We start from the raw sequence: 16951 nt of genomic DNA, 5'->3' as shown, positions 1-16951 counted from the left end.
TGGGAGTTTTGAAATGGGACTATAGTTATTCAAGCAATTAACATCGGCATTGGGTTTTTAAGCAATGGCTGGACAACTAAATGCTTCAAAAACGCAGGGACAGTGCCAGAAACTAAGCAAGAATTAATAATTACTTGAATACTAGGACCTATTGTAACAAAAACGACTTGAAAAAACAGCATCAGAAGTTGAATATGAAGATTTTGTCTGCATCACTAATTCCCTTAACTCCGAGAGAGACACCGGCTGAAAGCTGCACAAGGTAGCTGAAGAAACTGAACAGTCAACCAAAGAGCTAGAACAAAGAAGAACAAATGAAGATCGAATGCCAGCAATCTTTTCAGTAAAAAAAAAAAAAAAAAAAAAAAACTCTAATACCTGGTGATTGTTCAACTTCATACGAGAGGCAAGGATTAATTATTGATTTTATAGTGCTAAAAAAAGACTTTAGGAGTATGAGAATGTTTATTGATAATATCAGAAAAGTTTTTAGCTCTAGCTATTTTTGCTGCCTTCTGAAAGTTCTCCAGGGATTCTTTAAAAATGTCAGCAGAGACAACAAGATGGTCTTTTTTTCCATTGCCACTCTGCTTTTTGAAAACTCTAAGTGAACGAGTGGAGTCATCCAGCCATGGTTGTGATTTAAATTTTGGACATTTATATTTCAGGGGAGCTATAGAATCCAGGATATCTGAACAGGAAGAGTTAAAGAGAGAAATTAGATCATCTGGACTTGAGGAATGTTCAGCAGCATCTGAAATTGCTGTGGACACTTCATTACTATGATACATATCTGAAAACTGATTAGCAGTGTGAGAGTTAATGCAACGAGAATAAAAAAAACTGTAGTTTTTAATAGTACTTAAAAAGCTACATAGAGTGACATTAAATACAGTGTGCTTAAGATCTGAAAAGCAAGCATCTTCAATGTTTGTTATCATTGGAAAACCCATAAGACATGATAAGGTCCAGGTTGTGGCCAAGTACATGTGTAGCCTTATCAACATTCTGAATAAAACCAAAATAATCTAAAACATGGATAAACTCAGCAACCATGGGGTTTCCAGGACAGCAAACATGAATATTAAAAACACCTCAAATTGACAGACGATCATATGATGTGATAATATGAGATAATTCAGAAAACTATAAAACCTTTATCTGGCTTTGGGGGCCTGTAGACCAAAACACAAAATAACGGAGTGGTAGCAGAATCTATCAGAAAACACAGAGAATCAAAAGTAGAAAAGTTCCCAACAGATCCCAGACGATCTGAGATTTAAACCAGTTCCTGAAAACCATAGCCACTCCACACCTTTTACAAGTTTTCCAAGCCACTTCCAGCTTTTCCAAAAACGAACAACTCACCTGCTCCAGTCCAGGTCTTAGTTAAAAATAAGAAATCCAATTTGTGGATAGTAAAAAAGTCATTCAAAATAAAAGTCTTATTAGACACAGATTAACGAAGGCCATCTTAACGTGGGAGACGGAAGTTTGTGCTTGTGATTGACGGCCATACTTCAATGATTTAATATTTCGAAGATTCACATCCCTTCTTCGGACGTGCAATCGAGGAGGAGTGCAGAAATCAGCCGACTGCCGCTGGTCCGGTATGATGGGCAGATGACAGGCATATCTCACATCACACGAACACCGAGCCAGGTAGGCCTATAAACCACAGTGACCATTGGAAAGTGTGACAGCACAAATAGAAAGTTGAGTCAAAGGGATGTAAACTTCTCTCCTAATCCTCACCCAGACACCTCCGCGATTTCCTCTCCTTCTGCATCGTTTCCGCTCATGGATAATACAGCTAGGAAGCCGGCAAACAAACTCGGCCGAGGGAAGAGAGAACGAGGAGTAACAATAATCTTGTACAATGGGACAGTCTCTGGGTTGATTCTCTAACAAACTTTTGATGTGTAGCAACACTTGGTGATTATAGGTGATGATAGTATCAGCACAATGCATTAATAACAGCTGAGAAAGCACATAAAGGCAGAGTACTGAATGGATATTTAAAACTGACGAGACAAATGGCATGCCGACAAACACTCAGGCACCATCTTGCACACGTCATTTGTGATGTGTACGGATCACAATGTGTTTTAAGGACAATTGTTAAAACGGAATACATAAAAACTAATAATATTGTTAATGTTGTTATTTCATAATAAACCCAAGCAACGGTCGAAACTCATTTTTTCATTGTTTGAAGATGTTGATCCATTTAGCATCAAGTCATGGTATTTAATTTGATTGTTGTTGTTTCGACATGTTCATTAGATTCTGAAAAAAAAATGTTTAATGAATGATCTGAATATGCAAAAAGATAATAAAATCATTTAATTCATAAACTTAGCTTTTTTAGCTTTTTAACTTTTTTTAATTCATTAAAAAAAACAGGTTTAAAGAATGTACTTACTAGAAGCAGCAGAATAACCACTTCTGGAGGAATCTACAAAATCAAAAGGATGTTATTCATAAAAGCCAAGTATTTTCTAAAAAAAAATAGTAGTTATCATTAATTAAAGTTTTTATCCTACCTGCTTGTCCCTTCCTCCATTTATATAAGACAACTCCAGTCCCAAACACCAATACCAGAGCCAAAACTATCAGCACTGAGAGAATCGCTGTTTTAAATGGTTCACTTAAATCAAATCCTAAAAAAAAAAAGTTTACAAGATGAATGACATTTTTTATGTCTTCACATCTAATTACCGCAGCTGCTAATTATTACCAATTACTAACATCAGAGCCAAAACTGTCAGAACTGGATTAATCACTGATTTAAATGATTCCCTGTGATCAAACTCTGAAACATCAACCACAGACTGAGAGAGTGACTTTAAATGTTTTTGTTTTGACTGTTAGATTGTGTTTTCTGTAAGAGCTCATTACCCAAAGTGACGTCCAGGCTGAGGTGTGTGACAGAGCAGGTGTATTTGTGTTTATCTGCAGCACTGATCTCCAGACTCTTCCTCATCTGGTACGTCCCGTCAGCATTGGGCAGCAGCTCTCCTCCAGTGATCTCATGATCAGATACAGGCTGCCCATCTCTGAACAGGGTCAGGTTGATGTGACGAGGGTAAAATCCTGTTGCCAAACAACTCAAACGAGACCCTCCAGAATCTGAGTTTGCTTTCTGAATGAGTCTGACTTGAGGTTTCACTGCAAAAGGAAAGAACGGCAGAGAAAACTGAGTAATAAGGGAATATTAACTTATAAATTAAAAAAAAAAAAAAGGCTATTGATTGTAGATAGCATTATACCTTTTCTGTTTAGTTGAGTTTCTCTCTTTTTAAGGTAATTCTTCAGCATTTTTGTACAGGTTGGGTAATATACCTTTTCAAGACGTGACTTGGACTGTTCAAGATTGCGTATTTTTTCTGGTTCCGTCCAATTTGAAAATAGCTTATATCCGAATTTGCCATCAAAAATATGCAGCTCGTCGATTGTAGAGCCTTGATAAGCGGTTTTGGTGGTTATTTTTCCAAGTTTATTGTCACTCTGTTCACAAAAACTCACCACCTGATAAACTACATGACCTGTTAGGAAATAAAGTGATATTTCAACACATTTGGCCTCATAAGCCCTTTAAAAAGTCTTGCAATAAACTCTCTCTGTCTCTCTTTCAGCTAGCTCCCATCAGGAATCACCACAGCAGAATAATCCACACAACAGATTTGGCATGGTTTATGTATTTACATGTTTGTTTGTTTTGGATTATTAGAGTGGTTTGTTGTTTTTTTTTTTTTTATTATGGTAGTTAATGTTGTATAAATCTTAAAATATATTTAATTGTTTAAATAGTGGGTGGAGATATTGGATTGAAGCACACTGAAGAAGGCCTGTGAGCAAAAATGTATGTTTTTTATTTTCTCCATATGCAAACTAATACAGCAATAAATAAATAAATAGTTAATTTGAGTGTGAATCACAGCTGAATTATTTTTAACATCTATTGTAAACTAACAGTGTATTTGTTACAAAACCAAACCCTTTTTTACTCAACATAATTTTCATGTATCTTCATGTATTTACATATCTTTTATTCATAAACATCAAACACAGTCATGCAGTGATATAAACCATTCATGCAATATCTGAGCCAAATCACTATAGCCAACTAAACTTACTTTCTGTGTCGTTGACAGGTCTCAGGCGATGTGATCTTTCTGTAAAATGATTAAGCACATTTTCACTTACAGTCCTGACGGTATTTGGATCTATGACATCATCTTCATTTGTAGTATTTCCTCTTGCAACATAGATCTTTGTTTCTGAATCATAATATCCTACAGTGATGTCATCCAACATAATTGAAGCACTAAATGCTTTTTCTCCTCTAATGTAAGTTGCAAGCCCCGTCAAAGTGTGAGAACCTGAAACAACAGACAAAACATCTGTTAATTAGTAATTCATCAGTGGGAGGTTCTAGTGTCAGTGCATACAACCCTGATAGCACAGGTACATCATGGAGACGTCTATTTGATATCTGCATTTACATCTGCAAGACGTGTTGTTTATAGTGTTTGGTCTTCTGCACTGTCTATAGGACGTTTCCTATCAGATGTCAAATAGACGTAATAAACACGTATATTATGGGGTGTCAAATAGACGTAATATGCGAATTAGTATCTAAGACGACTATCAGATGTTTGCACACAGCAGATGCTTTCCAGATGAATACAGAGATCTTTAACATCTTGCAAATCATACCTGTGCAATCAATTAAATTTGGGTAATAGGCAAGTGGAGCTATAAATTCAGTGACAGCTTTCCCACCCAGCCAGATCCATGGAAATATATATATATAAAAACAATTTTAACGTTTAAATTATTCATTAATTACTAGCAAATGTTATTTTGTGTTGTCATGCATTTCATTAGAACAATATGATAAATAATAATGGTAACAGTAATCGTAGGCGAATTAGTGATCTTCAGATTCCAAAACAGCAACAGGCCAAGACCCTTGGCAACAGGTTTCTAATTCGTAAGAAGTCTTCATTGAAATACCAATGAAAAAATTAAGAAATGAGAAGCACTTCGAATCTACCTGGCGCTAGCATAATTTAAAATTAGTGGGTTACCTTTTCCGTTTAAATGCTATAATACAAATCTCACATATAACAAATTAAGGGCATCTTCTTTATCGAGTAGGATATAATGAATTTTCTTGCTAACCAAACACCGACAGCACAAGGGCAGATCACTTGAGCGCACGACTGATGACGCATTTGAAGTTGCTCGAGTGATCAAACACCTTCCAAAATACAGATCGATACCCTGTCCTTTTTTTTTTGGAGTGGAACTTTGACGAAGACACGAGGAAAGGGGATGAGGATGTAAGAATTGGGAATGAGTAGTAGTTTTAGTTTAGCTGGCGATGTAAAATTAGTGGGTTTATTGTTTTAGTTTAAATGGAAATTGATATTGTATGAGAAGAGGGGATGCACAAATAAGAAATGAGATTATCGAGTAGGTTTAAGGTTGAACTCATACCTGAGCTGAAACAGTGCCCGAAAGCAAAAGGCCAACTACACGGGCGCATTACGCAGGAGATTTTGTTTGTGACCCCAAAGTCCTAGGATAATATTACCTAGTAGGCATACATCTGGGAATGTGTTTTATAATCACAGCAGAATTTTGACAGGAACACCAGCTTTGAGAATCAGCTGGTGAATTTTTGTGGGGGTAGTATTTGATTGTGTGGGGAGGGCGCTGTTTCTGATGGGTGTAAGAGAGTATTTATGCTGCGTTTATGTGTGTGACTTATTAAAAGATGATATGTGACAGGGTTTAGTAATAGATCGCTATGTGGTTATGTGTTGGACTTCCTCGGGCCCCCCGGCTCTGCATATTTTGCATGTCTCTCTTTGTTAACACACCTGGGCCCGTATTCTCAAAACATTTTATCTTACCACTAAGACTTCTCCTAAATAGCAGTAAAAGTTTTTAGCTAAGATATTTCTCTTAAAAGTTATTCACAAAGCTGCTGAGACAAACTTTTACTAAGGAATATAGAGAGTCTTAAGTTTGATTGTACTTTGCTCAATGAATATACATTTCCAGAACAAAACAATGGTTCTTAATTATTTCTCTAAATGATAAAATAGTTTTGGCCTACATTTTTTTTTTTTTTTTTTTTTTTTTTTATTTCTCTAAATGATAAAATAGTTTTGGTTGATGCAATATGACATTGGTGGGTGTGGCCACACCTTAAAGGAGCACTACTTTATGGTGATTATGTATTATAAGTTTTGTAATTAAATAGAAACAAATATTACTGGGTCAGTTCCTGCTATGTTTGTTACTACATTTAACAGGGAATAAGATGCAAAGAATATATATATATTTTTTTTAAAATGTTAGTTTCCTTGTAAGGTTTTTAAATATTGCTGGCCCACTTTGGCTGAATGTGTTAGATAAAGTGAGCCAATGGGATTCAGGTAAAGTGGGTTGACCTTTAATCTTCAGTAATTATACTGAAATGCATTAAATAAATTGACATTCACTGGTTATAATAAAATGTATAATTCACTTTTTAGAAAACAGAAATGAGACTGCAGTCAGGAAATGAAAGAAAGGAAAGAGAGAATAGAAAGGAAGTCGAGGCATGAAGTTTAATCTGTGGAGTGAAGAAAGGATGAGAGGAGCAAAATGTAGATGCAGAATATAAAGCTTAAAATATGAACACAATTAAAGTGCTTTTAAAGTGTTTAGAGAACATAGACATATGGTTACCATTTTAAATGTTCCTCTTATTATTTTTTTGCCTATTTGTTCTTGCTTGTGTTAGTCACGTTTTTAATATATTGTAGAGTTCATTTTTATCAATATTCTGATTTCTGAATATTCTGATATTCAGATTTCATCAAATTTAATGTCAACAAAACATGTTCTTTAATTAGTTTGGAATGCATTTTCTTTTAAATTTCTCTGTCATGTGATAATATTGTTGTTACATAATATAAACAAATACATTATGGAAGTTTTGGGATCGCTGGATTTATTCATGGTTCAGAATCATTTCTCCAACTCGTTTGTGTGTAGCCGAACCACTTTATATTCACTGGGGAGAAGTTATTGCACTACGTTTCACACCCTGTATAGATACCTTTAAACTGCCCATGGAAGTTCGTCATCAATTGTCACACCCGACATCAGAATCATTGTTTTGTAGAATTAAAGATGTCTTGATATTGCAGAGTACATTGCACAGTATTGACACCATAATTTCAGGTAGAGACAGCTATAAGCTAGATTTTAAGTGAGAAATGTATTCAGGCAATGTGACAGTTTAAAATAATTTGCAGATTACTTTTCATTTTAAAAGACTCTTCATTTCTAACATTTTATTTACTCCTTAAAATAGCCTATTGCAATATTTGTGACATTCAGGTTTTCATAATATTCTTCATTATTATTATTTTCATTTATATTGTTTTTCGATTATTTTAATCGTCACTACTAGCTGCAATACAAAATGTATTTCTAATGGTGAACATATAAATGGTTCAAACTATAACACAGTGTCCTTATTATAACTTTGAAGAAGCAGAGCCAAGATCATTGGTGGGATTGTCAGATAACACATGAACTGATACGTGAATGCAATGAAAGTCAACACCCCTTTAGCTCCTAAATTTTATTCCATGGGGCCCTCTGGCATCCATGGGGTCACTGGAATCACTTCTTTGAAAAAATAAAAATAAAAACAGTGAAGTGCTCAATACAACACAAATAAGTGCACATTTACATTTGAATGCTTATTTCCTAAATAAACCAAACATTCTTTAGATTTACTGAATCAGGCCACTAGATGCCACTACATGCATTCAGTTCAGATAGCCACATGGATTACTCAACATCAGCAACGTCTCTGTCACTTCAAACATAATAATAATACCAAATATCCACCATATGATGCTTTTTATAAAATATACAGACCCTCTTTTTATAAACTATAGAAGTACAACTATTACTTTTTTGTTAATGTTTTGTGAAGTGTTCTATACTACACTAACATGAACATCAGTAAACCACAAATTGTAATTCCTAATGTTGACTTGTAATCCTCAATCAGGCAACTATTGTATGTCACCACATACTTTCAATTCAGATGGATAAATGTGCAAACAGTTATAATAACTAAACAAAACTTTAAACAAAATACCAATATCTTTATTTGTTCTCTCAGTACCCCTCTTATCAATGGTGTTTTTACAAGCAACTGATAAAAAGTTAAAGGAGCATAAAAAATACAATAAGCATATGACACAGTCACACATACTGTTAAGCCAGACAGACTTTGGTGATACCCCATCCCTCAAAACCCCCCAAAAAAAGAAAACTCCAATGCAAAACAGAAAGCAGGATTAATGGCAGAATGCATAAAAACAAAGTCAGACCCAGCAATACAGTAACAAAAAAGTACCACACATACACCATAAACTGCTACCTGAAAAAAAAAACTAAAATGAACCCTCTTGACAGCACTCCTGTCTATAAATAAATTCATTTGAATTTCTTGTAAAAACATTACACATTTTGACTTTAAGGGATAAACAGAGTAAGCTGTTAATTCACTGTTATTTTCCCATCTTATACTACATGAGAATGTAAGTAAATCTCAACTGGAAATCTCAGCTTACAAACAGAAAATATTGCAACAGCTCAGATGTATTTTAACAAATCTCAGATTATTATTCCATCGTATGTGACATCTCCATTTGATCAAACAGAAAATGTGATGGTTTGATCTCTTTGCAAATAGAATGGATGTCTTCAGAAGATTACAAAACACCTTCAGCATCTGTACACGGACATAAATGTTATTTAGTGACGTGAAAGTAAAGTGACGAAAGTGACGTGACATACAGCCAAGTATGGTGACCCATACTCAGAATTCGTGCTCTGCATTTAACCCATCCAAAGTGCACACACACACACACACACCGTGAACACACACCCAGAGCAGTGGGCAGCCATTTATGCTGCGGCGCCCGGGGAGCAGTTGGGGGTTCAGTGCCTTGCTCAAGGGCATCTTAGTCGTGGTATTGCCGGCCCGAGACTCGAACCCACAACCTTAGGGTTAGGAGTCAAACTCTCTAACCACTAGGCCACGACTAGTATGTTATATATATTTAAGATACTAATCTGCATGGCTGTTATTCCATTATGAGGATAGTAGTAATGGTATAGAATTAATTTGTATCAAACTGGTGTATTTTCATTTTATCACGCTCCAAGAAACTACATGCAGACATTTAGCATATGTGACTAATACAAACAAAGCATATGCCATTATACACAAAATGATCTTTTAAAAATTCAAGACCTCAGTTTGACATGAAATTCAGTTTCATGAAGATCAGAAAGAAGATAACATGCAACAATCATTATATTCTCAAAAAATTTTGGGGATCTGATCTTTTTGAAACTTACCATTTTAAGCAGATGTTAGAACTAAAAGTGCAAATAACACGATGCTTCTCTCCATTTGCCCTGCATTCTTTCAGTCCCCTCGTATTATTGAAAATTATCTGCACATTATTCATCTAGTATCTTTTGCCTTGATTATTTAAATTCTACCAGTTTTTTTAAAATTTTTCTTTAAAATGCTACAAATGCTTTCAAACTTTTTCCATTCAAAAAGTGAAACTTGTATATTCTATTCATGAATCTTTTGGACAACTGTCAAGTCAGCAGTCTTGCCCATGATTGTGTAGCCTACAGAACTAGACTGAGAGACCATTTAAAGGCTTTGCAGGTGTTTTGAGTTAAATAACTGATTAGAGTGTGGCCCCAGGTGTCTTCGATTTTGAACCTTTTCACAATATTCTAATTTTCTGAGATACTGAATTTGGGATTTTCCTTAGTTGTCAGTTATAAACATCAAAATTTAAAAGAAATAAACATTTGAAATATATCAGTCTGTGTGTAATGAATAAATATAATATACAAGTTTCACTTTTTCAATGGAATTAGTGAAATAAATACATTTTTTGATGATATTCTAAATATATGACCAGCACCTGTACTTTCTATTATTCATCTAGTATCCGATTTCGAAAGAAAAGAATCTTGAATTTTTTCTCTTAAATTGTCAGCATGCATTGTTTTCCATGTTCCATTCATTTTAATTTGCTTATGCTCTGTGCCTCTGTCATTATTCTACTGTACAAACTGTTAACACAGTAACGACAGACAATATGCTACTATTATTTTACAATACTGTAAAACTTTCTACAGAGACTACAAATACTACAGAGAATATAACGTTCTACATTTAAGCAGAAAAAAAAACCTTTAGTGTACAGTATATATACAAATGTATGCAGTCTGATGTCAGCAACTTGACAATATGTTTCAGTTTTTGATAGAAATATTTCAGATTTCTTCTATTAGAAGTTTATTTTCATATCATGATACAAGAGAACAGTTTTACCATTTTTTTGTGGTTCATCAGAGTATTTATCTGATTACAGAACAAATCAAAATTTAACAATCAAAATTAAATTGATAAACATTCAAATATTTCAAAAGTTTTTTTTTTATACTTTATATACACTGCTCACCTGGTTATGCTATGCAAAAATGTTTTTCTTTATCATTACACATATACACAAAGGAGACTAACATCATTTGTTTTGTCTTTGTGGTTTTTAAGCAGATTCAGCCATCAGCCAGTCTGTGATTTCTTTCTGGTTTTCAGCCACCCATTTTATATTGGCTTTTGTCTTCTCGATGGCCTGTTCCAGAGCTGCTGTCCCTGATCCAAAGCCAATCTCTGAATTGTCACTCTTAAACTGCAGAAGCTTTTCACATGTTGAAAGATACGAGGGGACAAAAAACAAAACAAATTAATTAGACAAGTAACCTGTTCAACCTGTTTAGCAGTTTCACATGAGTTCAGGTGATTAATTAAATTCTTACAATGTTACTGTATTAACTGTGTACGTATAGAAAATACGCACCTGCTCAAGTTCTGATTCAGTTGAAAATGTTTTTGTTATGCCACTTATAAGGCTGGCAAAGTTAAAAGACCCCACACCGTACCTATAGGGACACAAATTAATCCTGTTCATCACATTACTGCATTCAACATTTATTTTAATTCATTAAAAATTTGCAGTTGTCTTGTATATGAGCATTTGTGCTGTTCATAAAGCTCACTCTGTGAACATATACACCCAGTTCCTTCTGACAAAATCCCAAGCCAATGTCTGTCCATCTGGGTTGCTGGCAATATACACAATGACAGAGGAAGCGTCCTGTTTACGGATCATTGATGCGTCAAGCGTGTATCCAAGGTACCTATATTTATGACAATAAAAAAACATCTAATGTTATTCCTTTGAAAAGATGCTATATATTCCCAAAGAACAATATATTTCAAACCTTTCTAAAAGTTTGGTATCTTTTGCACAAGCCAGGGCTGACATGAGTTTATCAGCTTCTATTCCGATGGCGTTCTTAAACATCAGCCAGCCAAAGTCCCACTCGTCAGCGCCACCTGAGGCAATAGCACTGCAGTACACTGTAGACCTTAAATTGGGGTGAATTCTGGAAAAAGAGATCCGAATTAGATATATGTAATAATGTGGATAGATTTTTTTGTTCCTGCAAAGTGATCCGAATTAGATTTATGTAGTAATGTGTTTGGTTTTTTTTGTAGAAGACCAAAATGTTTGGTCCATCCACTGTCTGTACCAGCTTGTAGTGAGATTTTGACACTCATCTACACCCGTGCTACAGGCAAATCTAATGGCATTAACTTGATTGTACCTACACAAGGAAAAATATATGAATACAAGCCAATTATTTATGACTTACCCCAATAAAGAAGATAAGTCCATTGGAACAAAATTTTGAGATGTCATTATTGATTACAAAAATAGTTATGGATCACTTACTGGTCTGTATGGCCAGTGGGCACATGTGACCAATCTTCAGTAATAGTCTTAAAATGTTCAAAAAGGGGGGTCACCTGCTTCCTGGTGTAGTTCTACAACAACAACAACAAAAGCTGCTAAATTCATATTACTACTATTCTGAAATCAACATATATATATATATATATATATACAACAACAACAACAAAAGCTGCTAAATTCATATTACTACTATTCTGAAATCAACATATATATATATATATATATATTCAAGGAAAAATAAGATTATAGGCTTCAAATGCTAATATATAAGAAGTATTAGAACAGACCTGTAAAAATTCATAGACTTCAGTTTGTGTAAACATGAGGTAAAAATAATCCAGGTTGTTGAGCGCAGACTGCCATGGCATGTAATCTCTTTCTTTAGATAAGTACTTTGTAGTTTTTAGAGCTAAAGTGACAGGAATTATCTTTGCCCTTGAAAAAGAATTATAATTAAGTATGCAACTGATTTAATTCAAATGTGCTTGTACAAATAAAAATTTTACAATTATATTTTATATGTCTTTTTACCTAGCAAGGTTAAATGCATCATCCACTATCTGAGCTCTGTTGATGACTGGAATGACCTTTAAAAAAAATAAACAAAAAAAGCCATAATTGTGGTGTCATTTTTTTTCCTTATTAATTAAAACTGGGTCTGTGATTTCAATCACACGTCTGTGTCTTTACCTCATGGTTCTCTGTCAGTTGATTCAGGAGACGCTCCCAGTTCTCAGTGTCATAGTTCACTCTGTAATATCCAGTGATGTTCAGATTCACCAGCACCCATTCGTTTCCAGTTGCCTTCATATCAGAGTGAAAAGCTGCATATGAAAAGACAATCACGTTAACCTATTTATTACTTAAAAATGTATGCATCAAAATGATGAGCTTGTCTCAGTCATAGAAACAAATGACATCGTAAAACTTATTTTGTGTTCATACCAGTTTTTTCTGTGAGCCAAAAGCGTGGCTGTTCCACCTCTGCCTTCATCCAATTGATGGGTACAATCCATTCATAACTATAAAATCAGAAAAATAGACATAACACTAAAGAAAACAGATCACAGTCTGCTCAGGTAGCTTCAGGGATGCATTTAGACCTACTTGAATGGAGAGAGCCTCTCTAATGTAGTCTCAGGATCCAGCAGGAAGTGCATCTGAGAGACCTGGCCTGTCGTGGTGTTGATTATGACCACCGGGAAGCCCATTTGAAGAACCCAGCGGTCCATGATTTCTTTGACACTTAAGGGAAGAACTGTTCCAGTCTTATCAACAGCCTAGAGGTGGTAAATGAGAGTGATTTAATCGACCACTAGATAGCAGTACTGACAAACTTTTTGATTTGGTAATTTGTGGTAAATATTAATCAAATAATTAACCTGTTAATTATTAGTATGAGATTACAGGTTTTGATTTCTGATGCAACTCACAGTTTGAAGGTGATTCCACAGGTCCTCACCGACTGTATTTTGATAGGCGAACGTGGTGAGATAAGTTTTTAGGGAGAAATATAGCAGATTAAAAACAAAACAAAACATGTATTTATATGGTGTAAAGTAACTGTGTTGTAATTTGCTCACATTTAGTCCTTGCACGAACACAGGCTCGGTAAGGAAGTCTGACAGCATTCTCAAAACCGACGCCCCCTGCAGGTACCAGAGAAAAGAGTTTGATACTAGTTTGGTAGTAGTAATAATCAGTGTATTTTAAAGTGAAGGTTATCAAACCTACAGCACCTTGCTGTAGGAGACTGTATCAAACTGCTCAGTGATCTGCTCTGGTTTAATAATATCTTCCTCTTTCGAAGACAGGGGATGGGAGGAGGCCAAAGCATCCACAGCAAAAGCACGGTGTACGTCTTTAAGGATGATCAAGTCTTTCTGAGAGAGCGATAATGGAGAAAGACAATAAATATGATAGAGTGCAAATAATTTTTTTCGAAGTATATTTTCGGCTGTAAATTGTTGTGGTGTTGTTCAAATTTGGAAGTTTTTATTATATTTTAGGGTACGTGTACAATTTTGTTGTTTTATTCACCATTGGCCGCTTTGTCATATGAACATGAAATTAGTTTAATGGAATAACACGAAGTACACTTTAAAACATGTAAATAAAAGTTCATGACTGGTAAATGTTGTTTTAGTTGACCAACCATTGTGCAGTAAGTCCATTAAAAGTTCATTAGTTTGTAAACACTCACCACGTTCCAAGACGGTTCAGCAAAGTCTGCACCAAGATATGACACATAAGACGCGAAACCTTCATTTAACCAAACTTCATTCCACCATTTTAGAGTCACAAGGTTGCCAAACCACTGACCAAGAACACAAACAAGTCATAATAGTATTACTTTACACATCTTATAGTTATTTAAAACTATTATAGTTATATATTTTTGTAAAAGCGAGTAGGCCTACCATGTGTGCCAGTTCATGGGCTATAATGGTGGCCGTTCTCTCTTTGTTTGCATTGGAGGAGATGACTGGATCATATAGAAGGTTTGTCTCCCTGTACGTCACCAGACCCCAATTCTCCATCGCCCCAAAGTAAAAATCAGGCAGGGCAATCTGGTCTTCAAAGTAGAGAATTAATAATTTTGCATATTATTTTTTACCCCAAGCAATACTCTTAAAGAGATGATTTAGATGTGTAAACATACCTGATTTTGAGAGAGGATATGGTACACTGTAATAGTTTTCAAAAAACTTGAGGATTGGCCCAGTTATATTCAGGGCATAATCACCGTGACCGTCCTCGATGGCTTTCTTACGGGCCCATATTCGTATCTGTTCAAAGCAAACATCATTTAGTCATATGCACCATGAGTAAATATGCTGTAAGGCACACTTTGTGGTCAATAAATGTGAGATTTTTATCTTTTAAAACAGCCGTACAGCTCATGAAAGACGAATAATGGTCGTACCAAGGTGTCATTTGCTGATGTAACATTTGTATAGTCACTGACAACCAGTGCCAATAGATAGGAGGACATGTTCTTTGTGGGTTCAAATGTTGTCACCGTAACAGGTTGTCCATCAAGAACAGTGTCAGCTTTCTCTGAATGAGGAAAACAAGCAGTAAATTAGATTCTATATTATCTATCTATCTATCTATCTATCTATCTATCTACAGTATCTATCTGATGATTTCCAACTTGTCTTTTTTATCTGAAATTTTTTACAGATGCTCTAGGGACCCTGATTTATAGGAATCCATTTTCTAGTTCACATTACTTTACTGAAAATAGTCAACATGTGTGAGAAGAAACTGTTATTGGTAGAACTGACCGATTTCCATTCCATTCGACAGGGCCACGGTTCCTCTGTCATGGATGAGAGTGATGTAGAAAACCGCTCTCATTGCAGGTTCATCGAAACATGGAAAGGTCTTGCGAGCATGTGTGGGATGCATCTGGCTGGTGGCTACTATCCTGGAGGAAGTAATTATTGTTGTATCACAAAGATATAGTGCTCGTAACACCAACGGTAGGTACAGACCATAAAACAAGCACTGGGTTATTAGTATGCTGTTTTGGGAACAGTATGTATTTTCTCTGTCCAAACAATGTTAACATGATGATTGAAAAACCTGAAAAATCTTGTGGATATTATGTAATGGCCAAACACACACATAAAAAAGTGCTTTATGGATCCAGCAAGTAATCTTCCATTATATGATGGTACAAAGGTTAAACAGGCATAAAGCTGCCAAGAGACTTATCAGACAAACATGTAACCTGCCAACTGCAATAGCCTTGATGCTGATCTTGATAACTCCGATTTTTCATCCATAAGAGTTCCCGACTGGTTTTATTGAAGATCTGTGTTCATATCTTAAAAATGATAGTTGGACTTACTTTTTCTCTCCATTCTCCTCATATTCGCTTCGGTAGAACCCTGCCAGGTCATCTGCAAGTTCTCCCACGAACTCTGTGTAAAGCTCATAGAGCTCTCCAGCTTTCAGCTTCCCCTTCAACTGTATAACAAGGTACTGTGTCGTCTCCTGCATCCAGGTTTTCTGAATTGAGGGCGCTACTGAGATACCAAGCGCGAAGAGTTTGGCCACATATCCATCTGTCGAGGTCAGGTTCAGCTTATTGGCGTGAATGAGGATGAGATCGGTCTCCCTCAGACATTTGAAGACCAAGCTGGAATTACCAGTGAATACAAAGAGGCCGTGAATGTTCGGCTGGAGTCGAGGCCAGAGCGTGATGTTGTAGTAGTCTGGAACCAGAGTGTCTGGTAGACGATGCTCGTTCCAGGGCTCAGCGGGAGTTCCCGTAGAAGGAAGGAGTTGAACGGTCCACAACCCAACAATGGTGGCCAGTGATGCCATCCCCAGGAAAGTGCATCCAACACACATTGCACTAAAATGGATTCTCACCATGTTCCCTTTCACCACAGGTCAGCAAAGATCAGACCAAACTGTAATGGCATTTTATTTATTCTTCCCACCTTTTCTCCTCCCAAAGTGTATAATGGCTCATCCATTAACACTGAGACTAGCCAGTGAAAGAATCTGGTAACCTGATAAGTTGAGGTGCATTAAGATAATACATTATGGCATGTGTCTTCCCTGACATGTTTATGCAGCCATTACTCTTTAGTAGAATGTGACACTGAGACTCGTGGGAAAAAGCTCAGAAAAACAAGCACAGCAGCATCACAGCAATGAAATGATCTAATGCAAACCAAAATGTTTTCAGTCAGTGTAACTGTTTATGTTTTTATTAGATGTTTTTATTAGTTTTATTAGGCCATATTCTGAAATTACACCTAATAAACAGGGCTCCAGACCAAGATTGAAATGATAAAAAATAAATAAATAAATATTGACAAAAAACACTGGAACACTGTGTGAGGTATTATCAGACATCATAACATTATGACTCACTAACAAATGACTCTCATGAGCTGGTTCCTTTTAATGAGCTAGTCTGAAAGATTAACGAAGCAGCTTTGAATTCACTTTAAAGTTATCAGTTCGTCTGGCAATCATTTAGA

The 16951-nt window shown here is 35.6% G+C and overlaps 2 protein-coding genes across 3 annotated transcripts; both read right to left on the bottom strand.

Moving 5' to 3' along the window:
• Positions 1-833: 833 nt before the first annotated feature.
• LOC109059435 (class I histocompatibility antigen, B alpha chain-like) lies at positions 834-4586 on the bottom strand. Of its 2 annotated transcripts, XR_006153596.1 has the most exons (7): positions 4140-4586; positions 3273-3548; positions 2902-3171; positions 2547-2663; positions 2426-2458; positions 1756-2289; positions 834-1668 (listed from the first exon to the last, which is right to left on the bottom strand). XR_006153596.1 is itself a non-coding variant. In XM_042715159.1 (6 exons), exons 1-6 carry the CDS (start codon positions 4318-4320, stop codon positions 2237-2239), a joined length of 930 nt encoding a protein of 309 aa, XP_042571093.1. In that variant the 5' UTR covers positions 4321-4586; the 3' UTR covers positions 834-2236. The 2 variants fall into 2 exon arrangements, 1 of the variants encoding a protein (XP_042571093.1); XM_042715159.1 differs by having other exon boundaries at positions 834-2289.
• A 5817-nt stretch (positions 4587-10403) lies between these two features.
• On the bottom strand, positions 10404-16417 carry LOC109059436 (aminopeptidase N). Its single transcript, XM_042715910.1, has 20 exons — positions 15805-16417; positions 15236-15378; positions 14872-15005; positions 14608-14734; positions 14366-14520; positions 14149-14262; positions 13685-13828; positions 13529-13594; positions 13379-13444; positions 13053-13225; positions 12891-12967; positions 12636-12769; positions 12477-12532; positions 12233-12380; positions 11925-12016; positions 11692-11796; positions 11410-11631; positions 11185-11325; positions 10986-11067; positions 10404-10826 (listed from the first exon to the last, which is right to left on the bottom strand). The coding sequence occupies exons 1-20, from the start codon at positions 16332-16334 to the stop codon at positions 10674-10676; spliced, it is 2862 nt and encodes a 953-aa protein (XP_042571844.1). The 5' UTR covers positions 16335-16417; the 3' UTR covers positions 10404-10673.
• Positions 16418-16951: the final 534 nt, after the last annotated feature.

The sequence above is a fragment of the Cyprinus carpio genome, chromosome A25 (genome assembly GCF_018340385.1).
Source record: "Cyprinus carpio isolate SPL01 chromosome A25, ASM1834038v1, whole genome shotgun sequence".
Lineage (NCBI taxonomy): Eukaryota > Metazoa > Chordata > Actinopteri > Cypriniformes > Cyprinidae > Cyprinus > Cyprinus carpio.
This window is presented reverse-complemented; position numbering and strand designations above follow the sequence as displayed.